The 14,116-nt window shown below is 44.7% G+C and overlaps 1 protein-coding gene across 3 annotated transcripts in view; it reads left to right on the forward strand.

The window, feature by feature from the left end:
• The window catches only part of SUFU (SUFU negative regulator of hedgehog signaling), a 110,642-nt gene that overhangs the window by 28,473 nt on the left and 68,053 nt on the right, over nucleotides 1-14,116 (forward strand). For all 3 annotated transcript variants that reach the window (XM_027112447.1, XM_027112446.1, XM_027112448.1), the window contains exon 3: nucleotides 4,832-4,968. In XM_027112447.1, the coding sequence (XP_026968248.1) occupies nucleotides 4,832-4,968 (137 nt within the window). The remainder of the gene's footprint in view (nucleotides 1-4,831; nucleotides 4,969-14,116) is intronic.

Below are 14,116 nucleotides of genomic sequence, written 5' to 3' on the forward strand. Positions count from 1 at the left end.
AAAGAGGTTGTACTAATTTGTATCCCCACCAGCAACATATGAAAATACCTTTTTCATAGCCTCATCAATAGATTGTAATGTCATACTTTAAAATTTTTGCCAATCTGAGAAGTGATAATGGTATCATTGTTTTTTTAATTTGCTTTTGAGTTGCAAATGAGTGAGATTGACCATCTTGTTGTATGCTTAAGCGGAATATATCTATAGCTATAGTTTGTGAATTTTTTTTACTATTAGTTCTTTGGGTTTTTTTCCCTTCAGGTTTTAAAAACAGCTTTATTGAGATAAAATTCACATACCATGCAGTGTGCGGTTAGTGGTTTTTAGTATACGGTTTAGTGGTTTAGTGGTTTTTAGTATATTCAAGAGTTGTGTAACCATCACCATAAACTAATTTTAGAACTTTTTTTATCACCCTCAAAAGAAACCCCACACCCATTAGCAGTGACTCTGCATTTGTCCTTAGTCCTCAGCCTGAGGCAGTCACTGATCTACTTTCTGTTCCTATAGATTTGCCTATGCTTGACATTTTATGTAATATAAATATATAATATATTACAAATTATATTATTTATCATATCACATACATGGATTCATACAACATATGGTCTTTTGTAACTGCCTTCTTTCACTTAGTGTGATATAATGCTTATAGTGTTCCAGGTGGTTTCTGAATATTTAATCCTCACAACAACTCTGAAATAGTTACTGTTATTATCCCCATTTTATAGATGAGAAAACTGAGGCATGGAGAGGTTAAATATTTTGCCTGAGGTCACACAGCAATAAGAAGATGGGCTTTGGAGTCAGGCAGACCTCAAGTCTGAAGTCCACCACTTGCTTACTGGATGACTTACAGAACATTACTTAAACTCTCTCAAGTGTCTTTTTCTCATATGTTAGTTAAATGAGGGTAACAATGGCTGAGTCACAGGGTTGTTGGAGAATTAAATAATATGGCATCAGAAAAGTGCTTAGTACAAGGCCTCAAACTTAGTAGGTATTCAGTTAATTGTAGTGGTTATTAGTAGATAGAGCCAGGTAAAGGCCTGGCATACTTGACATGGTTGGCCCTGCTTCCCCTAGCATTTAGGTGTATCTGAGATGCCAGCTTTTTTTTTTTTGATATAATTCACATACCATGAGATTCACCCTTTTAAAGTGTACAATTCAGTGCTTTTTAGTATATTCACAAGGTTGTGCAATCATCACAATTATTTAATTCCAGAACATTTCCATCACTCCAAAAAGAATCTCTATACCCATTAGGAGTCATTCCCCATTCTCTCCTTCTCCAACCCCTGGCAACCACTAGTCTTTCTGTCTCTGTGGAGTTGTCTATTCTGGACATTTCATATAAATGGAATTATACAATATGTGGTCTTTTGTATCTGGCTTCATTCACTTAGCATAATGTTTCCAGGGGTCACCCATGTTATAGCAAATAATCAGTACAGCATTCCTTTTTATTGCCAAATAATGTTCCATTGTATGGATATACTATGTTTTGGTTATCCGTTTATATGTTGATGACATTTTGGTTGCTTCCACTTTTTGGTTATTATGAATAATGCTACTGTGAACATTAGTGTACAAGTTTTTGTGTGAAAAATGTTTTTGGTTTTCTTGGGTATATACCTAGGAGAGGAACAGCTGTGTTATATGGTGTATTTAACTTTCTGAAGAACTGCCAGACTGTTTTCCAAAGCAGCTCTGCCATTTTACTTCCCACCAGCAAAGTGTGAGTGTTCCAGTTTCTCTACATCCTCGTCAACACTTGTTACTGTCTGTCTTTTATTTTGGCCATCCTAGAGGGTATGAAGTGGCACCTCATTGTAGTTTTGATTTGAATTTTCCTAATAATTAATGGTGTTGAGCATGAGATGCCAACTTTTAGGTCAGCTTTTTCTGCTTACCCACACTCTAGAAAGTCTCTCCCAGGTTCCTGTTTGTCTGATTGGTACCTTCTTAATCAGGTGCTTTGGGGGAGACCTTTGGGCAGGTTCCAGTGGTTGCACAACTATGTCAGGATTCAAGGCACATGTTTTTCCTGTTGGCAGGTTTAATGTTACTCTTGAGGCTGGCACAGCCATTGCCTAGGCTCACTAAACTGCTGGGACAAAGCCAGCTTCTCCCTTGAGCACCTCAGTGAGCAGGATCAGAAGTTCTTGAGCTGGAAACAATCTTGAGAGGCCGTCTCATCCATCCTTCTGCAACAAGACAGTTAGAACCCCTCCCTGCCAGACTGGGGGGGATCTGTAGTATATTCCTTTAAGAATCTCTGTAGGAAGAAATTCCACTGGGCCCCTTTCCCACCAGCCAGTATTTTAGCAGCCTTCGGCGTTAGAAAGATTCTTTGCTCTGACCCAGATCCCACCTTCTGCAGCACGTGCCGATTTCCTCTCATGCTTTCCTTTCTTGGAGGATGCACGAGACAGCCGCTCTCCAGGAGGGGCTTCATCGTCTGGTCAGATAAATCTGCTTTGGCTGGAGAAGCCCTCACTTGAGGGAATGCAGACCAGGCCAGGCCTCTCCAGGGGACCTTAAAGACTGAATGACCTTGTCACTGGGCTATTGCCTGAGCAATCTGCTTTGAAGAAGAGGCCTTCTGACAGGCTCCAGGTTGTGTGTTTATCCTGAGGCTGGGCCATTCCAAACTCATGTTTAAGAGTTTAGAGGTTGCATCCAGCCAGCCTGGTGGGTGGTAATCAAACGCAGGTGGAGACCATCTGGCCAGACCTGTCCGTCTCAGCCAGCCGAGTGAGGGCCGGCCTGCCCACCGCAGAGCTGGCCCAGAAAGCACCCCGTGTGGAGGCAGATGGCGTAGAAATGCGTGTGCGTGCATGCACACCCATGCACGCGTGTGCGTGTGTGCACAGCCCTCGCTGCTTGGATGCATGTGGCTACTCTCTCTGCATCTGAGGGTTCACCCCATCGCACAGTCTGAGGAGCATGTTTCTTTTAGTCTGTTTCTCAAGTTTTTGCGGTTAGAAATCATGTATTTTTCTTGGCCTGAGATGAAAGCCCTGGGAGTAATGGTCTAATACATTTTACAAAGCTGCCTCTAATTGGCGGCTGCTTGAAATCTTCCCTTTGCCCTAGTGACCCATCTCCCTTTGTAGGGTTTTAACTCCAAGTCAGTCTTGCATTACCCCAGGTTTTCATACCCCTCGCGAGCCTATAGCCCTTGGGAGGCAGCTCTTACAGCCTCAGCTTGCTTAGCTATTCCCTCAGCCTTTCTGCATAGAATTGCCCCCACACAGGGCAATTCAGCAAGGAAGGAAAATAGCTTACACTGCATCCTGCCAAGCATCTTCTAGCCCGGTCTCCAAAATTCTAGGAGTGTACCCCCAAAAGGGAGTGTGCCTCCCACAATTATAGATACTCAGAGAAAATAGTGATTCTAAGGCTCCTTTTCAGTCCTTTAGAGGACTTAGCTTATCAGAGGTGAGCTCCTCACTGCAGCAAGTGCAGGAGGGCTGGACTAACTCCTGGGTACACAAGCAGGGCTAGCCCTGATGTCAGAGCTTCTGAGACGTTAGCACCTCTTTCTGCCCAGTCTCCCGGCCCGGCCCCTTGGGGACGATGATGGTGATGATGGAGGAAAGATGCCATGTGGAATCCCAGGGTTGGGCACTGACTGCATCACTGCCCCTTCAGCATTCTCCCCTCTGACCGCCTGTTCCGGTAGCTTGGCACACAAGGAGGTGTTGGCTGTCATCTTATTTTATGGCTTGTATTTGTATGCTGAGGAGTTTAAATGTGTATAATCATTGTGGCTCATGTTTGTACAAGATAGTATTACTGAAAATTATATCATGAACATAGTTTAACTTTTAGCCCTTCCCATGCTGGCAAGCCTCCTGTAACTCTCAGGAGCCCCTCCCTGAATGCTTCCCTCACCCCAGGAGGTGCCACCACCAACCAGCGTTGCTCTCTCGTCCACATCAGTTCCCTCTCTGGCAGAAGTCCATTTCAGGGACTCCTGTGGACACTCAGCCTCCTGGGCGTTTCCTAGCAGACAGCGAGGCAGGCACTGCTCCCCCTGCCTCATCTCCCTATGATGTTTGTGGCCACCATCATTCTGGGCCACTTGGGGATGGGAAGGGAGGGCAAACTCTGCTTCCTCAAGGTTCCAGTGATTGAAGAGTACACACAGGGTGCCAGGTTTCAGGAAGAGCATGTGCTGATTGATGAGTGCATGTGGGGTGCTGGCTTTCAGGAAGATCATGGGCCCGCCCAGTATTTGGATATTTGGAATCTGCTTTGGGACCCATCCTCAAATGCTGAGTTTGGAGGCCAGCCAGTTTAGCCCAAGGATTGTCCCCTCGTGGGGCAGGGTGGAGGTGGGAGTGGAGAAAGGGTCTCATCCTCATAGGGCATACAGTATGACATATATCCTTAGCAAAGTAAGTAGGTGCTTATTAATACCTTGAAGGAATAAAGAGTGTAAGGGTTATTTTCAGTAATGGAAATCTTCCCTTTGCCCTAGTGACCCATTTCCCTTTGTAGGGTTTTAACTCAATCATACAGAAAGGAATGTTCCAGAGCCACAAAACCTGGAACTCGTAATTCAGAGTACCAGCAGGGGAATTTGATTGGCGGGGCTGAGGTCATACACATGTGCTGTAGCTGGCAGGAGGGCAAGGCTAGAGTTCTTGTTCCGTATTGGCTATCGAGGTCCTTCCTCCCCTCAAGGCTCAAGATTCTTCCGACTAGGGGGTTTGGATGCCGAGCCTACCCAAAAAGGGAAAGAACTTTAATTAGACAACGAAACAGTGTTTTCCCTAAGGTAGTTAAACAAAAAACATTTGCTTTTTATTCCTTCCAGATTCACAGGAGCAGATGGACCTAGCGGTTTTGGCTTTGAGTTGACATTTCGTCTGAAGAGAGAAACAGGGGAGTCTGCGCCCCCAACATGGCCAGCAGAACTAATGCAAGGCTTGGCCAGATATGTGTTCCAGTCAGGTAAGAGCCCCAGGAGCTGGCTGGTGTGCTTGTCCTTTCACCATGAGCCTGCTTGGGTTGGGAACCTGAAGGTATATTTTGATGTCCGTGGAAGGACCTTTCCTGGGAGTGCTATACCGCATTTGTACCATAAGGGTGGCTTGTTTCCTGGCGTTTCCTGGGTGGAAAGCTGCCTGGGCCATGGGAGGGAAGGATATGTCATATGACCTCCTGCAGCGGGAGTCCCTGACACCCTGAGCCTTGGTTGCAGTCTGCCAGCCATACTTCTGATTCCCAGCGAGCCAAAGGCCAGCTCAGCATGGAGCTGACCAGCACTTCCTCTGTCTCCCCCTTTTCCCACAATTAGCACACTCTTTCCTCCCTGATGCCAGTGGCCTAGCCACCTCCATTTCTGGGGCACGAGCATACATGTTAATCTTGGCTAAGTCTAGTGTTCACAGTAGAGGATAGGGCAGAGAGAGAACGAATTACCTTGAACTTGCTCGCTCACAGTGTGAACGGGAAGTTGGAATCAGGCAGGACCTTGACAGTCAGAAATACTGTTTGATTCACATGATTCAAGTGCCCTCCAGGGGATGGTCCTGTGCCCCTGGTGCCCTTCTGGAGACTGCTAATATGGAACCGGAAGTGGGGACTTTTGTGCTGGGAGCCTTGGTCGCATGCTCTTGACTCAGCCTGCCTCTAGTCCTCAAGTGGAATGAAATGTCGGAGTGGAATTCAGTACCTTTTATGGAGGGTTTCATATCATCTGAATGTTTCTGTGTGGTTAATTAATTGCTCAGAAACATTTCCCATATGACTTTATATTTTGTGTCTTTGGTTTGGTAAGTAGTTTTCAAATGAAAGCCAACACAATTTTATCCAACTCTTGCTCTTTGACTGTCATAGATAGGAGCAGACTAGCATCTAGGCCAGGGTCTCTCAAAGTATGGTCCTTGGACCCCTGCATCAGAATCAGCTGGAGAGCTTGTTGCAAGCACACATTCCTGGGCCCCAGAGGAGATCTCTGACTTAGAATCTTTGGTGGGTGATGTTCCCAGATGCTCTGGTAGAGACTAAATTTGGAGAACCATAGATCTGGCAACTTCTCTGAGTATAGTGACTTTTTTTTCAGCCTTGAGTAGGCTATAAATTGGGGGTGCAATTGACCATGTAGGTTGAAACCCTCTGTCCTCGTTTCAGACCCCTGGGGGTCAGTTGTTGGCTGGTTGGCCATCATGTAATGGGACTGATCCTTAACTACCATCTATCATTGTGTAGCCTATGGGATAGTACCCTTTTGAAGGCTACAGTGGGTCTTCTGTAAGCAAGGGTTCCCAAACCTGGCTGCTCATGAGATCCTCTGGGATCTCAACACACTGAGTCCCAAACGCTCCTGGAGGGCTCTGATTCAGTCGGTCAGAGGTGGGACTGGGGCATCTGTTTCTTAACCAGCTTCCCAGGGGATTCTAATGCAGCTGGTCTGGGGATGTTGTTTGGACTCTAAAGGACTGTTGATGGGAAGAAGTATCATTCACAGGGGCGGGGGAAGCAGGCTGCTTGAAGCAGCTGGCTCATGTGATTTGGTACTATCCTAGCGTCTAGGTCTGCACAATCTTTTTTTTTAAGATTTATTTATTATTTATTTTTGGCTGCATCGGGTCTTAGTTGTGGCATGGGGCATCTTTCGTTGCGGCATACAGGCTCTTCGTTGTGGCACGCGGGCTTCTCTCTAGTTGTGGCGTGCGGGTTTTCTCTTCACTAGTTGTGGCACGCAGGCTCCAGGGCACGTGGGCTCCAGGGCACATGGGCTCTGTAGTTTGCGGCAAGTGGGCTCTAGTTGAGGCACACAAGCTCGGTAGTTGTGGCACATGCATGGGCTTAGTTGCCCCGTGGCACGTGGGATCTTAGTTCCCTGACCAGGGATTGAACCTGCGTCCCCTGCATTGGAAGGCGGGTTCTTTACCACTGAACCACCAGGGAAGTCCCCTGCACAATCTTTTAATGTTTTAAGATTGTGCCAGGAGTCTACTGCCTGAACCCACTGTGTCCCCTTCTCTCCCTTCTTTGATGCCTGTAACTGATGCCGATATAGAACTGTCTTTGAGAAAACAGACCTTTCTTCAGTCTAATGCTCTCCCAACTGACCTATTTCAGCTCCTGGAAAATAGACATTTCTTGACATGGAATTTGATCTACTATAGGAAATGGGGCTCTAAAGACTAGGCAACCTCTTGCTTGTATAGACAGGTAGCTTCCTGCCCAGTGCTTAAGCCAGTACATTTATATGTTTGTTTGCACTTAATGTACCTGCTCATGTGGATCAAGATCAGAGAAATGTAGAACAGGTGTTATGAATCACTGTCAGGTGGAGTCGAGCAGATGAACCTCTGAAATAGTTCTGATGTTACAGTTCTGAAATAATAACGCAAGTGGGGAGAAAAGCGGGATTTGATTTGCAAGCGTTCATTTCAGCCACACAGTAAACATCACAGTGACTGTTTTGCAACACTAATGTGATCATTGATTCAGGTACATTATCAACAGATGTCAAAACTATCAGATAAGAAAGATTGTTGGGGTATAACATAGTCACAAGGACTCAAAGAATCTCTCCACAGATTACTTATGTGCTACGAAGAGAAAAAGAATACCTTTACAATGGAAAAGTTTGGGTGGGCATCAGCTTAATCAAATGATCAAATGTAGCAACACAAAAATGGAACAAATGACTACTATGTACCTCCTTACATGTTACACTGTGAAATATAAAGCACCAACCATGTAACACTTTATTTATTTATTTATTTAATTTATTTTTGGCTGCATTGGGTGTTCGTTGCTGCACGTGGGCTTTTCTCTAGTTGCAGCGAGCGGGGGCTACTCTTTGTTGGAGTGCATGGGCTTCTCATTGTGGTGGCTTCTCTTGTTGCCGAGCACGGGCTCTAGGTGCACGGGTTTCAGTAGTTGTGGCACGTGTGCTCAGTAGTTGTGGCTCACAAGCTCTAGAGTGCAGGCTCAATAGTTGTGGTGCACGGGTTTAGTTGCTTGCGGCATGTCGGATCTTCCCTGACCAAGGACTGAGCCCCTGTCCCCTGCATTGGCAGGCGATTCTTAACTACTGCGCCACCAGGGAAGTCCCCATGTAGCACTTTTCCAAAAATGTTTCACCTGAATTGAATCCTGAGCATATAGTCAGGTAAATCCAGATTGTGGGATATTTTACAAGACAGCTGCCTGGACTCTTCAAAAATGTCAATGCTCTAAAAGAAAACATGGCAAGGTGCTGGAGCTGTCCTAGATCAAAGAAAACATGACAGTTTAAATGTATGTATGATCCTTGATTGGACCCTGAATTGGAAAAAAAAGGTTATTTTTAGGGCAATTAGAAAAAATATAGACTGTGTATTAGATAACAGTACTGTGTAACTGTGAAATTCCTTGGGTGTGATATGGTATTATGGTTATAAAGGATAGTTCTTTGTTCCTAGGAGATAAAAGCTGAAGTATTTATGAATAAAATGACATGATATCTGCAACTTAACTTTCGAATGACTTGGCAAAAAAAAGTGTGTCGGGGGGAGACAGAGGAGAAAGCAAATGTGGCAAAATGTTAAAGGGTGAATCTAGGTGAAGGATGTATGGAGGTGAAGGATATATTGTACTATCCTTCTAACTTTTCTATGGGACTGAAAATTTTGAGAATAAAAAGTTGTGGCTGTTTCTTGAGTGTATGTTGCCTGGTGTGGCTCCATAGTCCTGTCTGCTGCGACAGGCCCTTGTATGGTGTCTGTAATGTAACAGCTATAGTTTGTGCCTGTAGATCACTTCAGGCGTTTCACAGCAGCCGCAGGATGACTACACTCCCAAAAGTATAATACCTGATTTTCTGTTTTCCAGATTTTCATCATATGATTGTACTACTTGAATAGTAACTAAAACAAATCTTCCTTAAATTCTTTTTGAAACATGGCAGGGAGTAGTAATTATTTAAATAATGGGAAAATGATGAAGAAAAGTATATGGCAACTGATGTAAGAGAGAAGACCATGGCTATGAGCCTGAATAGTGAGGACAAGAGCTAAAATTTAGTGGTGTGTTCTATGTGCCAGGTACGGTTGTAAGTGCTCGTTCAATGTGCAGTAAAGCCCTGTGAGTTAGGCGCTGTTATACCAGCTCTACAGTTGCAGAAAGGAAGACAGGCAGAGAGGGGAAGTAGCTTGTTCAAAATCACACAGCTAGTAAGTGCAAAGGACAGCCGTTGTAGTTCTTAACGCCGCTCTCTTAACCATGACACCACGTTGCTGGTGGCCCAGCTGGTATTTGGGCTGCTACATGTCTCAGGCTGGACCATGAGGTTTGAGAATCATCCACATGGGTGATTGCACCTGTGCACATAGCCTCTGAGCTCCAGCATGCCTTGCTCGGGCATTCTGGAACATTTGGAAAATACATAGAGGAGGGCTAAAGCCATTCGTAATATTACCCAAATCCTCTTAAACCCATACTTTCATCTTTTAACTCTTGTTCATGAAAATATGCATATAAAAAGTACAGCTTGCTGAGAGTTAACAAACTAAACACACCCCATGTAACCAGCACCCAGATCAAGAAACAGGCTAGGTCTCCAGAAACCTCCCTTGTGCCTCCTCTCAATCACCTTCTTACCTTTTCTTCCCTTCTCTCTTTCTCTCTTCCCTTCCCTCCCTCCCTGCCTCCCTTCCTTCCACCTTTCCTGTTTCACTGCATAGTACAGGTCCTCAGCCCAATGTCCCTGAGCTCGTTGGTAAGTTAGGTAGGTAGCTAGGCTACGTAGCCCCCATTTCCACTTCTCTCCCTGGCACTCTTCACCATCTTGCACGTTACTGCTAGATCAAGGAGGACAGAATAGTATCATGGTTAAGAGCATGGCCCCTAGGCCCAGACTGCCTGCATTTTTACCTCAGCTCTGCCAGTTACTGCCTCCTGACCTTGGGCATCATAACTTATTTGTTCAACTGTAAAGCAGAGATAATAATAGTAACTATACATGAAGTTCTTGAGATGATGAAATGAGTTAATACCTGCAAAGCACTTAGAACAGTGCTTGATACATAGTAAGTACTATTGATATATAAGTATCACCCACAATTATTATTATTATTCAGTCTTCAAAAACCTTATGTGAATAGAGAAGATGGGTACCTTGGTCTTTTTTTGCAGTATTAGTAAAGACCCCATTTTACAGGAAACGCTGATAGGAAGGAGATGCATTGCTTGTCCCTGTATCAGATGCCTGCCTCAGCTGATATGATAATATTTGGTGCCATTATCTTTCTTTCACACAGAAAATTAATAATAGTGACACAAATGAGGTAAAATTACCTCATTTTGTATATCACAGTGTAAACGCAAAAAGCAAATTCAGTTCAACTGTGGCTCCTTGATTTCTGTAGTTGGCAGTGCCGGTAAAGTCTTATACAAATGAAATCCTATTCTATACGCAATAGAGCCCATGCAGTTTAGTGGGACCTTGTAAGTAAATCCTTTTTTATAAGGTGAAGAATCTTTTTATAGTGTGAATGATTGCCCCTTTTTGTAACTCTTTCGTAAGACTGGATCTAGGCCTTTCCAGTTTTCTCGGAGCAGAGCACACTCTCCTGATGCTGCAGAGAACCTCCCTTGTAGGCATTGCTCTGTCCCAACTGGTTACACTCTACAAGGGTTACACATATGTTATTATACAGAACATGTATTTTATGTTTGATGTATAGATAGATAGACCTACACGTGTATACCTAGCAGCATAGTTCTGTGTGGTGGTCTTGCCTCACCTGGGCTGTCCACCTTAAACTCAGTGACTTACATGGAGTACCCCGCCCATTTGCATGTGAGAACATGCTGAGCAGTATCTAGTAAGTGGAATGCTTAGACCTGCTTTTCCAGGTCTAAACAGCATCCACAGCTTTGCCATCCAGACTTAGAAACAGCATCAGGGCAGTGGGAGGCAAGGGAAAGAGACGACGAGACTCTGGGGGATGGTGTGATGGGGAGTGGTGATTCCCACGCCCAGCCTGGGGCTGCATGAGGCTGCCTCTGACGCTTGCTCTGAAGAATGACTTGGACAGGTTCTGTAACTTAGCCCCGAACTGCTGGAGGGCAGTCACTTTTTGGTTGGTTTGCTCAGAGGTGGGAAGCTGAGCAGTAGAGAAAAGGAAGTGGAAACGTGAGAGGCCTGGGAAAGAAGAGTATCCAGAGAAGGTGAAGGAGTCAGGATGTGGGGGTGAGACAAGTTAGTGTTTCTTTGAGTCGGGATGCTCCTAATCATGAGCAAATGACAGAAGTCCAACAAAAACTACCTGAAATAATAACAGACTTTATTGGTCAGGTTACTGGGATGTCCAGGGTTTCAGGCATGGCTTGATCTATACGTTCGAACAGTGTCCTCAGGGCTCCGACTTGTGTGTTGGTCTTGTACTGTAGACTGACTCTTCCCACGTGCCAGGAAAGATGAGCACCACCAGCCAGAGTTTCCAGTTCTCCCAGTTTGTAGTCCCAGCAGGCAGAAGGCTTTTTACTTCCAACATTCCTCCGTCAGTCCTGGGGAAGGACCCAGATTAGTTCTGTCTAGATCAGTAGGACACCCCCCTGGTTGGGGGTGGTAGTCCGGATGGAGCACGAGGATTTATATTTAAGGTCTTCTCCCTCCTCACTTCCAACTACACGGAGTGGGAGAGAAGTCCTCTAAAGCAAAGGGTAGAAAGCACTGGCAGAAAACATGTAGGTATAGCCCTTGGTAGGCAAAATCAGTTGCTCTCACAAGGCATCTACTGCCTCAGTAACTGTGATGTGCAGTTATGCTTGGAAGTCAAATCATTAGAGAATGCATAGGTGGAGCGGACACCTTTTGTTCTGTCTTGTATCTATTGGGATGGTTTTGACTACAGGTAATAGAACACCCTAACTAAAATGGCCTAACAATAAGGGCACTTATCTTACAGAGCGAGCCATCTGGAGGTGGGGCGTTCCAGGGGTGGTTGTCATCTGTTCAGGGGTGCTGTTAAGGACCTGAGTTCTTTCTAACTTCCTGCTCTGCCTTCCTCAGCACTTTGGATTGACTTTTTAAACTTGTTCCCTGATACTCCAAAGATGGCTGCCGCAACCCCTAGCATCCTAGAATCACACCTGACAGAATCTGCAAGTAGCAAAAAAGACACTTCTGTCCCAAGTCTCTTTTTTTTTTCTTAACTGGAGTATAATTGCTTTACAATGTTGTGTTAGTTTCCGCGGTACAACGAAGTGAATCAGCTATATGTGTACATATATCCCCTCCCTCTTGGGCCTCCCTCCCACCACCACCCCATTCCACCCATCTAGGTCATCACAGAGAACCGAGCTGAGCTCCCTGTGTCTTGTGTGTCTTTTCAAGACCAATCAAAGCCTCCACAGAACCGCCCTCATTGATCTCCTCTTGCATCTCATTAGCTAGAGTTATGTCAGAAAAGTGAGACAAACATGTTGGCTTACCGATCAGTATCCACCTCCTAGGGCTGGGGATGGGCCCTTGTTCCCTGAAAGTCATGGCCAAGGAAAGGCAGAGGAAGAAAAGTGGGATTCTCTTAGTAAGAAGGGGAATGGCCACCAGGTGGGCAAAACAGTATCTGCTCCCCTACCCAAGAAGCCCCAAGCGTTACCTGGGGTCAGAGGATCCTTGCATACTGATCAGGATGCTGGGCCGGTATCAAAGTGTCATGTGGAAAGAAAATGTGACAGGGTAGCTGTCATTGTTTCACCTGCTCCATAGATTTAGAACCAAATCCAGCCACTGTCATGAACCATTTGGTAAGTTCTGCAGTAAATACGTCAGTAACTTCACGAGTAGACACTTCAACTTCTTTCCTTCTTGTTTGGCAGCCAGTTTCTCTTACTTACCCATTCCCTTTTTTTTTTTTTTTTTTTTACCCATTCCCTTTTAATTTTATTGATCAGCTCACTTTTTCTTCTCAGATTGCCAGTGACTGTTCCCCTGCCCCCTACCCTCTGGGTTTCATTAGAAATAAACCATTCCCCAACTCAGCAGGGCTTGATTTCTGAGCTGTGCTTTAGAATTCTGCTGGAGAGGCTGCCTGCTCTCAGTTCTGCCATTGGTAGGCCTTAACCACAAATTCCAAGGCAATTTCACTTGAGTTTCAGGAGAAACATGGCCCCCCAATCTTGTAACTGACACTGTGTGGAAATTCAAGTGCCTTCGCTTCCTGCTGTTTAATGGCAACCTCATGACATGTGCTGAGTCGGCTCACTTTGTGATTCAGGCCCAATCAGGGAGATTGGGGGGAGGGTGCTGCCTGAGCATCCTGAACTCTGTGGTATGGACAGACTAATGACAACAAGAGATTTTTTTTTTTTTTCACATTTTCTTTCCTTTTCCCGTTTATAAAAGAAATATTTGCTCATTATAAAACTGAAACATAGGGACTTCCCTGGTGGTCCAGCGGTTAAGACGCCGCGCTCCCCATGCAGGGGGCCTGGGGTCGATCCCTGGTCAGGGAACTAGATCCTGCATGCCACAACTACGAGCCTGCATGCTGCAACTAAAGATCCCACACACCACAGCGAAGACCGTGCATGCTGCAACTAAGACCCAGCACAGCCAAATAAATGAATATTAAAAAAAAAACCCTGAAACATAGAAATATATGACACAAAGTTAAAGTCCTTCATAATTCATTCCCCCACTGAGGAAACATTAGTGTTCTATATTTCGACTTTCTTTTCAATGCATATATCTTTTATAAAAATGGACCATGTTTTGCATAGTTTTTCAACTTAATGTCTTTTGGACATCTTTCCATGTTAGTATATTCTTTCTAACTGTACACTTTATTAGCTAGATATACTTTACTTTAATCACTCTCCTGGTGTTGGGCATTTGGGTGGTTTCTAATTTTTCCCTACCACAAACTTGCAGTGAGCATCCTTGTAGACGTATGTCTTTGCACTCTTGCCTAAGTATTTCTGTGGGATAAATTCCTAGAAGTTGGATTGCTAGGTTAGGGGAAATGAACATTTTACATGTTAACAGCCATTGCAGATGAATGATTATATTATTGTAATAATACTTTTGTGATCATCCATAAATGTTATAATTGTTTTCAACAAACAACAAAATGATTGTTATATAAAATTGTTT

The sequence above is a fragment of the Aethalodelphis obliquidens genome, unplaced genomic scaffold (genome assembly GCF_003676395.1).
Source record: "Aethalodelphis obliquidens isolate GAN/ISIS:26980383/991018 unplaced genomic scaffold, ASM367639v1 scaffold11, whole genome shotgun sequence".
Taxonomy (NCBI): domain Eukaryota; kingdom Metazoa; phylum Chordata; class Mammalia; order Artiodactyla; family Delphinidae; genus Aethalodelphis; species Aethalodelphis obliquidens.